This window comes from Balaenoptera ricei, chromosome 7 (genome assembly GCF_028023285.1).
Source record: "Balaenoptera ricei isolate mBalRic1 chromosome 7, mBalRic1.hap2, whole genome shotgun sequence".
NCBI classification, from domain to species: Eukaryota; Metazoa; Chordata; class Mammalia; order Artiodactyla; family Balaenopteridae; genus Balaenoptera; species Balaenoptera ricei.
Genome location: NC_082645.1, coordinates 32,616,842 through 32,633,049, shown reverse-complemented (window position 1 = coordinate 32,633,049; position 16,208 = coordinate 32,616,842). Strand labels below are relative to the sequence as shown.

Genomic DNA, 16,208 nt, shown 5'->3' with positions numbered 1-16,208 from the left:
TAATACATGGCAGCTAAAAACTCGGATTCAAGGTTTTGATCTCTAAGCCTCAGAACGCTTCCACTATTACCTGTTATTTTTCACGAAGAAAACTTGATGGAGAGGCCAGAGCTTGAAGGTGAAAAAGAGCTTGCTGGGTGAAAAAGAAAGAGAAGGTTTACTTTTCAGATGATGATATTGCATACCAAAAAATCCATAGGTGGGAAAAAATGTGTGTTTTAGGGAGGTGAATGATAACAATGAATGAAGTAGAGTATTAAGTACTGAAAATACTTATATACAATACCAATTGTAATTAATTGTAAATAATGCTAATAAGTTTCAACTAGACCATGATATTAGGCCAAGGAGTTTTGATTTATTGTGGCCAGCAACTGAGAACAATTATGCTTTAGAGACTAGTCATTGGGTGAAAGCTGTATTTGTAAAACCAATTCTAAGAATGCATTGATGATAAAAAAAAAGATAACTTCCAGCATATCAAAGAAAGTTCAATTGCTAGAACTTCACTCACCAACTCTATATTGAACACTGTTTATTCTGTGTCAGGCAGTATACTAGATGTTTGTTTCCCAGTCAGAGAGAGAGGGAAGTTTATAAAAGAGCATGTGTGAAATGCATCTGTGTTCATGGAATAGTATAAATAACAACAGCAATAATGTGACAAGAGTTTAAGAAGCACGAAAAATAATGGTGGAAATTGTGTCTAAGAGAAAGGAATTCTGATCAGCTTTTGAAGGACCTTGTATGCCTTTGGCTTCACTGTTAGTGGTATCCCTAAAACCTTGGGGAGAAGCTCAGCAGAGTTGGAAGCAGTGGCTGGAGTAAGAAGGGAATGGGAATACAGCAGGTGCAGTCTATATTTTGAAGAAATTTAACAGTTAAGAAAAGTAGGAAAGAAGGGATACTACCTCAAGAAATGTTCAATCAGAAAAAGAGACTTTGTTCTTGAGTTTAGGTTTAAAAAAATTGAATGAGATTGCAGGCAGGAGTTAGACCTATTGGAAAGATAGACATGGGAAATACAGCCAAGCAGCAAATCTTGATGGAACAAAACCCCCAAAGTGGGATGTGACAGAGTGTAGGGTGAGGAGGTTAACTTCGGTGGGGGAGGATTGATACTGGTCCTGCTAAGATATGATGATATTGTGACAAGTGCAGATATTTGACCATATCTGCCATTATAGAAGAAAAATCTCCACTCCTTCACAAAATGCACTATCTCGATTATCTTTAGTCAGAAAGGACATTTGATGAGATTTGTCTTCCACTATCACTTTAACTGAACAGAGTTACGTTTAAAAATAATTTGAACATTCAAGAACATACAGATGAATCATGCATCCTTGCATTATCCTGGAAGGCTTATTTGTAAAATGAGGTTCATTAAAAAATGGAAGCTATTTCAGCTAATTGGGTAAGGCTTATAGAAAATTTAAAAACATGGATACTATTCTCCTGTGTTTATATATTTTAAATCCTCCTCATGATAGAGTTTTTCTTTCTTATAATTAATTACTATATTTTAAATTCTGCTACCTTGCTCAGGTCACCTAAAATTAGATGTGAGGGACTGGAAATGTTTTCTAAATGTTCATTACTGACAACTGAAGTGATAGTCTCACCAGGACTACCATACTTGTTAAAATTTTAAGAGTCTTTGTACTATTTTAAAATTTCTCATGTGCTAATCTGTTATCACAGTGTCTCTCTCAGGTCCCCCCAAGTCCTCATGATTTAGCAACTAAAGAGATAATTCTGGGTATATCAGAGAGCCTCCAACCCTGTTCCTTGCTATGTCCAAATAATGATTGCTGGTTGTGAAATGCTCTGAATGCCTGAAAGTCTTCATGAGATGAATCATTTAATGCAACATGGACATATTCTGAGGAATTCATGCAGCCTCCATTATCCTGTGCCTCTTCTTGTCACACGTAAATAGGTAGAAGTAGTGATCAGGGTGAGTTTTCTCTCTGTTATCAGGGTGGACTAAAGGAGCCTCATGGGTTATACACACCGTTACTTCAGAAATGTTCATTGGGAATCAAGGATGGATTATTGCCCAAAGAAATAGTACACTGTTTACATATTGCCTGGTTTCAGTTGAGAATTTGAATTGAGGCAAGCATTGCCATTTCTCAAACTGTCCCATCTCTATCTCCATTTTCAAGAAAGACAACAACATTTTGGTTTTAGCAGTTTTCCAGCTGAAGTATATCAGCATTGGTCAAAGAGGTTAAAGGTATTGATTCCCTCAATTTTGAGGTTAATTCCCAAGGCCTGGGGCAACCTCTACACTTATTCTACAGATAATTTCTGCTATTTACTTCGGTGTAACTTGCAAATTTTCATTGTCTTAATATGTTTTGGTATGAAAATTTGGGAAGAACTGGTTAAGGTACAATCCATTAAGCCATCACCCAGCTGTCTTACCAGTTACCCAGCAGTGAGGGAAACCAAGACAAGAGTATATCAAGGGTGGGGGGAAGACAATAGTAGCTAGTCTATGAAGAAACCAATTGACTCTTTCATTCTTCTAAACGAATTTCTCTTTTGTCCCTACATGTTACCAATAGAAAGAATCTAATGGTTCTATATATTGCCCTGAGAAATCCAAACATTTTTTCCTGTTTTCTCAAAATTTATAAGTAGCTGAGCCTTTTCCCTTAACACCAGATGTACATTTTCACTCCTTCTGTCATGTTCATCAGTTACCTGACAGTCTTAAAAATGAAAACTCATACTTGTATTTGAGCCAACACAAGTATCACTTTTTAAAAAAATCTTGCTTTTTTAGAACTACTGATGCATTTTTGGTTTCTAACTAAAAATTTTTATAATCTCCTGGGTTTATGAAGTATTTTGACAAAATGAATACCCTTGTATAACAATAATTGTATAAATATACATGAAAACATACAAGGAAACCTATTAGTGGTAACACTTTAGCTAGTGAAGCTACATCATAAAAATTTGTTGACTTCCCCAAACAAATGGTTGAACAAATACTTAATTTTGCACATCCTAGAAGATGTTAGATAGGCCTTTTCATTATTGTTATTATTTTGCCTCAACTAAGTAAAGTAAAACATACATTTTTTGAGTTTTCTTTTTCTTTAGGGGCTTGCAACAGAAAAGAACGTTATAAGATGTAACTCACCTTCTCAAAACATTCTTAACTATGATAACAGCAATCACTTATTTAACGCTTGCCAAGAAAAATGCTAAGAGCTTTTGATACAATTCTTATAACAACCTGGTAAAACACAGAGAAAGTACAAAACTTACCCAAGTTACTCAGTTTATAATTGATGGGACCAGAAATTAGACTCAAGAATCTGGCTCCAGATTCTCCACTACAAGAATCTCCACTGCACTGCATTTATTTACATGACTAACACATGTTGAATTCCTACTCTGAGCCTACATCTCTCAGTGCTTTGCCATGAATAACTTTTGACCCTCACAACAACCCACTGGTAGACTCAGTTGATATTTCCATTTACAGCTGAGAAAACTAATGCTAAATTGATTAAATTAATGCCCCATAGGTATTGACAAAACTGTGATTATAAATCCTAAGTGTGTCTTGACTGAAAAATCTGGGCAATTGCAATAATCAGTGTCAGATTAGTACATGACTGTAGCCTTATTATGTGACTGTACTTTGGATCTGAGAGAGGTGGGCAAGATTACGGATCATTATGAGAGAAACTGGATGAAAGATGGTGTAATAGAAGGATGTGCTCTCACTCCCTCTTACGAGAACATCAGAATCACAACTAACTGCTGAACAATCATCAACAGGAAGAAACTGGAACTCAACAAAAAAGATACCCCACATCCAAACACAAAGGAGAAGCCACAGTGAGATGGTAGGAAGGGCACAATCACAATAAAATCAAATCCCATAACTGCTGGGTGGGTGACTCACAAACTGGAGAACAATTATACCACAGAAGTCCACCCACTGGAGTGAAGGTTCTGAGCCCCACATCAGGCTTCCGAACCTGGGGGTCTGGCAATGGGAGGAGGAATTCCTAGAGAATCAGACTTTGAAGGCTAGTGGGATTTGATTGCAGGACTTCGACAGAACTGGGGGAAACAAAGACTCCACTCTGGAGGGCATACAAAAAGTAGTGTGTCTGTCGGGACCCAGGGAAAGGAGCAGTGACCCCATAGGAGACTGAACCAGACCTACCTGCTAGTGTTGGAGGGTCTCCTGCAGAGGCAGGGGGTGCCTGTGTCTCACCATGAGGACAAGGACACTGGCAGCAGAAGTTCTGGGAAGTCCTCCATGGCGTGAGCCCTCCCAGACTCTGCAATTAACCCCACCAAAGAGCCAGGTAGGCTCCAGTGTTGGGTCGCCTCAGGCCAAACAACCAACAGGGAGGGAACCCAGGCCCACCCATTAGCAGTCAAGCAGATTAAAGTTTTACTGACTTATGCCTACCAGAGCAACACACAGCTCTACCCACCACCAGTCCCTTCCATCAGGAAACTTACATAAGCCTCTTAGATAGCCTCATCCACCAGAGGGCAGTCAGCAGAATCAAGAAGAACTACAGTCTTGCAGCCTGTGGAACAAAAACCACATTCACAGAAAGATAGACAAGATGAAAAGGCAGAGGGCTATGTACCAGATGAAGGAACAAGATAAAACCCCAGAAAAACAACTAAATGAAGTGGAGATAGACAACCTTCCAGAAAAGGAATTCAGAATAATGATAGTGAAGATGATCCAGGACTTCGGAAAAAGAATGGAGGCAAAGATCGAGAAGATACAAGAAATGTTTAACAAAGACCTAGAAGAATTAAAGAACAAACAAACAGAGATGAACAGTACAATAACTGAAATGAAAACTACACTAGAAGGAATCATTACCAGAATAACTGAGGCAGAAGAACGGATAAGTGACCTGGAAGACAGAATGGTGGAATTCACTGCTGCAGAACAGAATAAAGAAAAAAGAATGAAAAGAAATGAAGACAACCTAAGAGACCTCTGAGACAACATTAAACGCAACAACATTCGCATTATAGGGGTCCCAGAAGGAGAAGAGAGAGAGAAAGGACCCGAGAAAATATTTGAAGAGATTATAGTCGAAAACTTCCCTAACATGGGAAAGGAAATAGCCACCCAAGTCCAGGAAGGACAGAGAGTCCCAGGCAGGAAAAACCCAAGGAGAAACATGCCGAGACACATAGTAATCAAATTGGCAAAAATTAAAGACAAAGAAAAATTACTGAAAGCAGCAAGGTAAAAATGACAAATAACATACAAGGGAACTCCCATAAGGTTAACAGCTGATTTCTCAGCAGAAACTCTACAAGCCAGAAGGGAGTGGCATGATATACTTAAAGGGATCAAAGGGAAGAACCTACAACCAAGATTACTCTACCCAGCAAGGATCTCATTCAGATTCCATGGAGAAATCAAAAGCTTTACAGACAAGCAAAAGCTAAGAATTCAGCATCACCAAACCAGCTCTACAACAAATGCTAAAAGAACGTCTCTAAGTGGGAAACACAAGAGAAGAAAAGGACCTACAAAAACAAACCCAAAACAATTAAGAGAATGGTCATAGGAACATACCTATCGATAATTACCTTAAACGTGAATGGATTAAATGCCCCAACCAAAAGACACAGGTTTGCTGAATGGATACAAAAACAAGATCCATATATATGCTGTCTACAAGAGACCCACTTCAGACCTAGGGACACATTCAGATGGAAAGTGAGGGGATGGGAAAAGATATTCCATGCAAATTGAAATCAAAAGAGAGCTGGAGTAGCACTATGTATATCAGATAAAATAGACTTTAAAATAAAGAATGTTACAAGAGACAAGGAAGGACACTACATAATGATCAAGGGATCAACCCAAGAAGAAGATATAACAATTATAAATATATATGCACCCAACATAGGAACACCTCAATACATAAGGCAACTGCTAACAGCTATAAAAGAGGAAATCGACAGTAACACAGTAAAAGTGGGGGACTTTAACACCTCACTTACACCAATGGACAGATCATCCAAACAGAAAATTAATAAGGAAACACAAGCTTTAAATGACACAACAGACCAGATAGGTTTAATTGACATTTATAGGACATTCCATCCCAAAACAGCAGATCACACTTTATTCTCAAGTGTGCATGGAACATTCTCCAGGATAGATCACATCTTGGGTCACAAATGAAGCCTCGGTAAATTTAAGACAATTGAAATCATATCAAGCATCTTTTCTGACCACAATGCTATGAGATTAGAAATCAATTACAGGGAAAAAATGTAAAAAACACAAACACATGGAGGCTAAACAGTACGTTACTCAATAACCAAGAGATCACTGAAGAAGTCAAAAAAGAAATAAAAAAATACCTGGAGGCAAATGACAATGAAAACACGATGATCCAAAACCTGTGGGATTCAGCAAAATCAGTTCTAAGAGGGAAGTTTATAGCTATACAAGCCTTCCTCAAGAAACAAGAAAAATCTCAAATAAACAATTTAACCTTACACCCAAAGGAACTAGAGAAAGAAGAACAAACAAAACCCAAAGTTAGCAGAAGGAAAGAAATCATAAAGATCAGAGCAGAAATAAATGAAATAGAAACAAAGAAAAGAATAGCAAAGATCAATAAAACTAAAAGCTGGTTCTTTGAGAAGATAAACAATATTGATAAACCATTAGCCAGACTCATCAAGAAAAAGAGGGAAAGGGCTCAAATCAATAAAATTAGAAATGAAAAAGGAGAAGTTATGACAGACATAACAGAAATACAAAGCATCCTAAGAGGCTACTACAAGCAACTCTATGCCAATAAAATAGACAACCTGGAAGAAATGGACAAATTCTTAGAAAGGTATAACCTTCCAAGACTGAACCAGGAAGAAATAGAAAATATGAACAGACCAATCACAAGTAATGAAATTGAAAGTGTGATTAAAAATCTTCCAACAAACAAAAGTCCAGGACCAGATGGCTTCACAGGTGAATTCTATCAAACATTTAGAGAAGAGCTAACACCCATCCTTCTCAAACTCTTCCAAAAAATTGCAGAGGAAGGAACACTCCCAAACTCATTCTATGAGGCCACCGTCACCCTGATACCAAAACCAGCCAAAGATATTACAAAAAAGGAAAATTACAGGCCAATATCACTGATGAATATAGATGCAAAAATCCTCAACAAAATACTAGCAAACAGAATCCAACAACACATTAAAAGGATCATACACCATTGATCTGATCAAGTGGGATTTATCCCAGTGATGCAAGGATTCTTCAGTATATGAAAATCAATCAGTGTGATACACCATATTAACAAATTGAAGAATAAAAACCATATGATCATCTCAATAGATGCAGGAAAAGCTTTTGACAAAATTCAACACCCATTTATGATAAAAACTCTCCAGAAAGTGGGCATAGAGGGAACCTACCTCGACATAATAAAGGCCATATATGGCAAACCCGCAACAAGCATCATTCTCAATGGTGAAAAACTGAAAGCATTTCCTCCAACATCAGGAACAAGATAAGGATGTCCACTTTCACCACTGTTATTCAACATAGTTTTGGAAGTCCTAGCCATGGCAATCAGAGAAGAAAAAGAAATAAAAGGAATCCAAATTGGAAAAGAAGAAGTAAAACTGTCACTGTTTGCAGATGACATACTATACATAGAGGATCCTAAAGATGCCACCAGAAAATTCCTAGAGCTAATCAATGAATTTGGTAAAGTTGCAGGATACAAAATTAATGCACAGAAATCTCTTGCATTCCTATATACTAATGATGAAAATTCTGAAAGAGAAATTAAGGAAACACTCCCATTTACCATTGCAACAAAAAGGATAAAATACCTAGGAATAAACCTACCTAGGGAGACAAAAGACCTGTATGCAGAAAACTATAAGACACTGATGAAAGAAATTAAAGATGATACCAACAGATGGAGAGCTATACCATGTTCTTGGATTGGAAGAATCAGTATTGTGAAAAGGCTATACTACCCAAAGTAATCTACAGATTCAATGCAATCCCTATCAAATTACCAATGGCCTTTTTTACAGAACTAGAAGAAAAAATCTTAAAATTTGTATGGAGACACAAAAGACCCCAAACACCCAAAGCAATCTTGAGGGAAAAAAGCGGAGCTGGAGGAATCAGACTCCCTGACTTCAGACTATACTACAAAGCTACAGTAATCAAGACAATACAGTACGGGCAGAAAAACAGAAATATAGATCAATGGAGCAGGATAGAAAGCCCAGAGATAAACCCACGCACCTATGGTCAACTAATCTATGATAAAAGAGGCAAGGATATACAGTGGAGAAAAGACAGTCTCTTCAATAAGTGGTGCTGGGAAAACTGGAGAGCTACATGTAAATGAATGAAGTTAGAACCCTCCCTAACACCATACACAAAAATAAACTCAAAATGGATTAGAGACGTGAATGTAAGCCTGGACACTATAAAACTCTTAGAGGAAAACATAGGAAGAACACTCTTTGACATAAATCACAGCAAGATCTTTTTTGATCCACCTCCTAGAGTAATGGAAACAAAAACAAAAATGAACAAATGGGACCTAATGAAACTTCAAAGCTTTTGCACAGCAAAAGAAACCATAAACAAGACGAAAAGACAACCCTCAGAATGGGAGAAAATATTTGCAAACGAATCAACGGACAAAGGATTAATCTCCAAAATATATAAACAGCTCATGCAGCTCAATATTAAAAAACAAACAGGGGCTTCCCTGGTGGCGCAGTGGTTGAGAGTCTGCCTGCCAATGAAGGGGACACGGGTTCGAGCCCTGGTCTGGGAAGATCCCACATGCCACGGAGCAGCTGGGCCCGTGAGCCACAACTACTGAGCCTGTGCGTCTGGAGCCTGTGCCCCGCAACGGGAGGGGCCGCGATAGTGAGAGGCCCGCGCACCGCGATGAAGAGTGGCCCCCACTTGCCGTAACTAGAGAAAGCCCTCGCACGAACCGAAGACCCAACACAGCCAAAAATAAATAAATAAAGTAGCTATTAAAAAACAAACAACCCAATCCAAAAATGGGCAGAAGACCTAAATAGAAATTTCTCCAAAGAAGACATACACATGGCCAAGAAGCAAATGAAAAGCTGCTCAACATCACTAATTATTAGAGAAATGCAAATCAAAACTACAATGAAGTATCACCTCACGCCAGTTAGAATGGGCATCATCAGAGAATCTACAAACAACAAATGCTGGAGAGGGTGTGCAGAAAAGGGAATCCTTTTGCACTGTTGGTGGGAATATAAATTGTTACAGCCAGTATGGAGTTTCCTTAAAAAACTAAAAGTAGAATCACCATATGATCCAGCAATCCCACTACTGGGCATATACCCAGAGAAAACCATAATTCAAAAAGACACATGCACCCCAATGTTTATTTCAGCACTATTTATAATAGCCAGGTCATGGAAGCAACCTAAATGCCCATCGCCAGACGAATGGATACAGATGATGTGGTACATATATACAGTGGAATATTGCTCAGCCATAAAAAGGAACGAAATTGGGTCATTTGTTGAGACGTGGATGGATCTAGAGACTGTCATACAGAGTTAAGTAAGTCAGGAAGAGAAAAACAAATATTGTATGTTAACTCATATATGTGGAACCTAGAAAAATATTACAGATGAACCGATTTGCAGAGCAGAAATTGAGACACAGATGCAGAGAACAAACGTATGGACACCAAGGGGGGAAAGCGGCAGGGGGTGGGGTTGGTGGTGTGATGAATTGGGCGATTGGGATTGACATGTATACACTGATGTGTATAAAATGGATGACTAATAAGGACCTGCTGTATAAAAAAATAAATAATATAAAATTCAAAAACTCAAGAAAAAAATGTTTTCAGTGTATATGTTTTCAAAGTAGCTATGCATCAGAGCAAAAGCACAGTATCTGTTCATCTAATAGTATTTTGCATTATAAGAATACAAGGGAAAAGATCTTCCAGAACCCTAGTTGATCATCTCTAGAGGAGTGTCTGCACAGATTATCTGGCCTCCTTATTCAGGAAGCACAAAGAACCTTTCTTTATGTATTTGCGTATTATGGATGGATTTGTTTGTATAAAATGGGCAGGCTCTACAGTGATTTCTAGTGCTAACCCCCAGTTCCTCTTCACTGCAGAACTGCTGATAACTCATTTGGGGTCTCTGTGCACTCAGACATAACATAGGATAATTCCAACTGTATTTTGGTTACATTATTTAGCTTTGATATCTCAAGTTTCCAAATCTGTAAAATGGAAACAGCAATAGTACCAGTTCAAAAGGCTGTTAGGAAGATTAAATGAGTTAATACATGTAAAGCACTTAGTGCCTAACACTTGATGTGTACTCATCAATTAAAACTTAAAAATAAAATAAATAAATAAATAAAAAGTGCCATGCCAAGAAGTTGCCATTATGCGTATTTCACAGTTGAGGGACTTGAAACTTACAGGGTTTAAGCACCTTGCCCACTTATCTAAGGATAGGAAATGGAACAGTGACTCAAACCAACCCTTAGATTTTCAATCCATGCCTCTTTAAGGGTTGAAAGAACACTTGTGTTTTAAATGCATTATTTGAAAAACATACATATTATTTTATTTCCTCTACAGTCTTTAAAAATTAGTTTTTTTTATTACGTAGGCCAGTTTTGATGTCTCTGAGAATCAGAGCTGCCCTCCGGTAGTATTGTCTATCATTTTATTTTGCGAATTCACGCTAGTGATTTCTTGTGCTTAACAGTTTTAGTGTTAAAAAAAAAAAAAAAGCTAAATCACTGTGTTCCTTTTTGCATTTTTCCAGGTCCTGAGGAGGTAGAAATCAAGTGCCCCTTGAATCACATTGCTTGCCTTGGTGCCAACAAATGTGTTCATTTATCCCAGCTCTGCAACGGCGTCCTGGACTGCTCAGATGGGTATGATGAAGGAGTTCATTGCCGTGGTGAGTCCATTTGTGGAAAAATACAACTGAAATATTGAATTTTTCATAGTTTTCATGAAAGTTCAAAGAGAACCTATAACCTGTCTTTTCTTTCAACCACAACCGTATCAGTTATTGAGAAAGCATGAGTTTTATTGCCAGAGACACTCAATATGCATTTCAAAGCTGTGACTATTGTGCTTTATTGAAAAATGCTGTTAGAAAAAAAAAATACATTTAGACTTTGAAGTTGGGCTCTTAAACAATTATCTGTTTCATAGAAAGGAGTACTTTTGAGCAAAGGACAAATGAGAAGTCTTAGTCACAGTATTGATACCATACATATAAAACTTGTTTCTCTGAACTGTTGCTTAAACAAAGGGTATTTGAAGTAAAAGCTCTGCAACCAAATATTTTAATAGAATGTATCATGGGAAATTTTCCCTAAATATTATTTCCATGAAGTTATACTGTTAACTTTCTTGTAATTTTCATTCTTGTTGAAAACCTACATTCTACAGTGGTCAAGGGTTTACCTATATACTATACATTACCTATATACTATAGTATATAGTATATACTATACATTACCTATAATGATAGGAGTGACTAAATCTCAAACTTATAAGAAGTTAATTGGAAGTGGTATATTCCAATAGAACTGGTTGGGAAGGGGAGGATAAAATGTTAGACACAGAAACAGGAAAAAGTTGAGGATTAAGGTAAGAACTGTGATCTGGAAACAGAATCAAGGTTTCAGTCAAGTGAATCAGTCCTCAACTTGGAGTCGGGAAAGAAACCGCTGAATCAGAAGGTTCTAACTCAGATTCTAGCATGTTGAATGTAACACAAAGGATGTTTATTGAAACTGTCAAAGAGTAACGCGTTCTTCATGTTGAGGTCGTGAGACAATAAGGAATGGAAGGAACTGTAGAAAGCTGGAGGTGCATGTCTGGTGTCTGGACAGATTCACACTACATTGCTGCCATTTTGGAAAGGTCCTAAGTCACCAAAAGTTCCAGGTTTTCAGGAGGAGCTCCACATCTTTGTGTTTAAAGTGTTCAAAGTTAGCTACTGCTTTTTAAACATTGTATGGTCAGCAATGTACAGGCCTAACGAAACTTATCTGGAGATCTGACAGGGCTTACTGGCTGCCAGTTTCCCACATTTGGGCTGAAATAAACTGAATTCAAAACCAGAGATGGAGACATATATTAGAAAAAGAGTAAATCTTTGTTTAGAAAGGTAATTCAAAGTGGTAAGGATGTTGAGAGAGCATAGATCAGCTGGATCACTAGGTCTTTTCCCTCTTTCTAAAGGAATGTCCAATTACTCTGGCCCTGTAGACGTATTCAGATTGAGAAGTTAAAGGTCTTCCTTCTTTGGCCAAGTTTCCTTTCTTAGCCTTGAACTCTGACACGGTCACATAAGGAGCCAGTTGATTCTTAGTTTTACTTATGAACATGTGTAATAATAATTAATAAGAAATTTTATTTTTATTTAGAGGCTTTGTGACGTGTACTCCTTTTTATAATTGTATAGTTTTAAAAGTGATATTAATAGAAAGTAAATTAGTGAATTACAAAGTAATAGAAGTTAAAGAGTTTAATTTTCTTTTCAGAAATTAATTATATTTTCTAGAGCCTAATTCTATTTGCTTTAGTTATAATTCAGGGTTCTTATTACATTTAAAATAAAATTTCAGATAGACATGTGTGACTAAGCTTCTAAAAGAGTGAAATCATCACATTGCCAAATACTTCTCAGAGGTGATTATACAGATTTGAATATCTTAAACATATTTTAGTGCTGTGGATCATATGAAAATATATCTGAGTTCTCTAATAAAATTTAGAGCTGGGATTTAAAAGATAAAGGGATATGTTAATAGTAAAACAGGGGATCAACTAACTATTCAATATCTGAACAAAAATAAAATGATATTAAGTTCTGTTGATTTTTGAAAAGACAGCATATACTTCAGACTGAAATTTAGAATTTGTAGTTGCTTACGCTTCCATCTTTTTTCCTGTTCTAATTTAGGTTTCCAGCTGTTCCAAGTTTCATATCTTTATCACAGTGACAACCTTTTTTATTTCTTAATTTGCCAGTAGGAGGCTGATTGTACCACTTTGGCCTTTTTAATATTTCTAAATTTCACCAAATAAAGTGTTTTAAAAGACAACGTATTATGACCTGTAGTGGACTTAGAAATAAGAAGTATATTTGGATCTCTACCTGTTATTTGCCTCAGTAGAGGGGTTTTCACCTAATTCTGTGGCCTTGCACAACTACATAGAATGGTAGGATCAAGATGACTGAATGACACAGTGATTCCAGAGTCAGTGGTTTAATAAAAAGTATTTCTGCATTGAGAAAGAAAAATCAGAAATGTGTTTCCCTCCTTGGCCTGATAGAGTGCCCCAGACACATAGACAAAATACAAATCTTGGAAGCAACACCAGATTTATCACATGTATATGGTTTGTGTTTAGAACAGATGATTGATTATATGCAAAAGTATATCATGGGAACTGAGTGTACTTCCCAACTTCAGCCTTCCTCCTGATTCTGGGTCACATTCAATGAAAAGATGTTTTCTGAGGAGTTCATTAGGCAACAGCCCCATCAAGTCTCTAAGGACTTTTTCATCTACTATAGACATACAATAAAGAAAGAAACCAGGTTAATTCAAACATCGCATTGATTTTTAGAAATGCTTTTCTCTATAGAAAATTTCTTTTTAAATCACTTCTCTTTCCATTTCTTCCGTTTTGTTGGGTTCCAAGCACACACTCTAAATAATTATGAAGCCTAAGACACAATTCAAAGATGGATATGTTTTCTTTATCCTCATAAAAGTTCTGAAGTACATTTGGTGATATATTTGTAGCCTTTATGAAAATTAATAAAGAGAAAAATATAACATTTTGGAGGTGATATTTTGGTCTTGGGAATGCTTTTGTATCAACTGAATTGTTTTCTGAATGGTTTCCTAGAAAAAATCAATTTCTCCTTGGTAAGGGTAATGAAAAGATATCTATTATTAATGATTTTCTATAACACTGACACTTTAATCTCCATAATTTAGCTTCATTTAAAGAAAACAATGGATTTTTGCATATGGGTGTACTTATATATAGGACTGTGCTTGTAAAAATTTTACAATAGGAACCTTCAAAATCACCACATATATTTCAGATAATTTCATGTCTTCCTACATAATATTTCATATTGGTGGTAATATCACTATATGTAAATTGCATGAGCAATGAAAACATATTCTGTACAGTATGATGCCTCGGAATACAGGATAGTTCCACAAAAATCCCTCTTCCAGAATGCTGGAGGAAGTGAACAAATTCAACTAATGGAGAATACTTGGACTGAGGTGTATCAAAACACCATTTTAATATTTGACATTCTTAAGATAATTCATTTTGTTGACATTTAAAGTAGCTATAAAGCAGAGAAGCCCTCTTTTTATTCACAACCCTAGTTAAATTACATTTGCAGTGCAAAACGGTTGCATATTTAAATGCTCAAGTGACTGACAGTCTCTGTGGCGCTATCTGCTATTACTCTTTTAAAAGAATATGGGAACTCTTCCGGTCACTGCAAAAAGGGATTCTCTCTTCTGTGGCCCTAAAAAAGTGATTATGTAATCTATGTTTTCCAGTAAGCATTCCAATATCCCTTTAAATTCAAGGGGATAAGTGTGTGAAGAGCTTACTAAAACTGATTAGGGAATGACACTCTCTGACATCTGAAAAGCTCCCCACACAGACACACAAGTATGCATACACAGACACACATTCTCTTCTTTTCTGATTTCTCTTTTCTAAACCTCTTCCTACATGATTCTGAGTGTATAATATATTAATTTGGTGTATTTGATCAGGAACCTAAAGAAGAATAAGATTCTCTTATGTATCATCTAACTCCTTGAAATAATGCATATTAAGAAATTTTAAAATTCCATTTGATTATTTTACTTGCCAATTAGAATATAATTTTCCTGATATGCAATTACATTTTTTTCTACCAACAATCTAATGTATTTATTTTAGATTCTAGTAATTCTAATATGTTTATTTTAATGTATTTATTTTAGACACTGACTTGTGTTTAAATTTTTATTTATTTATTTTTCTTTTATATTACTATTCATAAAACTAAATTCTTACGAGATGATGCCAAAAAATCCTGGAGGTAATTTACAAATTAGAGGCTTTCTCAAAATGGACCAAGGTAAATGGCAAACCTTATTAACTACAATGATTCACCATAGGAAAATTAGTAATCCTTAAAACGTCTGTGTGAATCTCATATATTCCAAATATTCCAAAAAGGAATTAATCTACCCCAATTAATTAGATTTAATTAATTGTTTTGACAAAATTAAATTTTATAAAAGAGTTAGGAATTAATTCTTAACTCAAATTCAGGACTCTCCTTTCTGGAAAAATGAAAAAAACAAATATTTTATCTTGTGGTGGTGCTTCGTTAGTCGTTATAACACTGATTTCAGAGTAGCATCAGAATAGCTTTTAGCTACCAAAAAGGAAGGAGGGAAAGAAAGAAGTTAATGAATTCAATAAGGAAAACAAATGAATCTGGAACATTTTATTGTTTTTAGTTTCATTTTATTGTATAAATGGATCTTGTTCTATTTCTATTTTAAAAATTCCCATTGAAAAGTACTACCAATCTCTTTCTAAATTAAAATGAGCTTACCATGCTACAGAAGGGGATTTCAGCATGCAGAATCTGAAAACAAAGGTATGGAAAAGAGGTACAGTTATAAGCAGTGTTATAGAAAGTGTTATCTGTCAGCAACATAAAGCTTAAAGCACATGGAGGGAAACTTCACAGTGTGTACTCAAGTCACTTGAAACATCAGTAAACCTAGAGCTAGAAAACAAGCAAACTGGAATTAGCCAGGAGGACCTGGGTTTGTGTGCTCAGGCCACGTTTGATTACTAAAGCTCCTGCAACTGTGTAGATCCTGCTATATTCTTTTCTTTGTGTTGGGCTGTGTTAAGGTGATCAGATAGTCTCAGATCTATCTTAAGTGTAAGCATTTTCTCCAAAGACATTAGTTTAAGCAATTGAGTTAGTTTAGTGAATGGCTATGACCCTTGACACTGGTTGGTTTCAGGGCCAAATTAATGCTTCTCAGAAGCAAAGCTACAATTCCTAGAAAGAACAGATCTTCTACAAGT

The 16,208-nt window shown here is 36.2% G+C and overlaps 1 protein-coding gene across 1 annotated transcript in view; it reads left to right on the top strand.

The window, feature by feature from the left end:
* The window catches only part of LRP1B (LDL receptor related protein 1B), a 1,532,882-nt gene that overhangs the window by 325,894 nt on the left and 1,190,780 nt on the right, over nt 1–16,208 (top strand). The window contains exon 2 of the mRNA XM_059927092.1: nt 10,867–11,004. Within this exon, the coding sequence (XP_059783075.1) occupies nt 10,867–11,004 (138 nt within the window). The remainder of the gene's footprint in view (nt 1–10,866; nt 11,005–16,208) is intronic.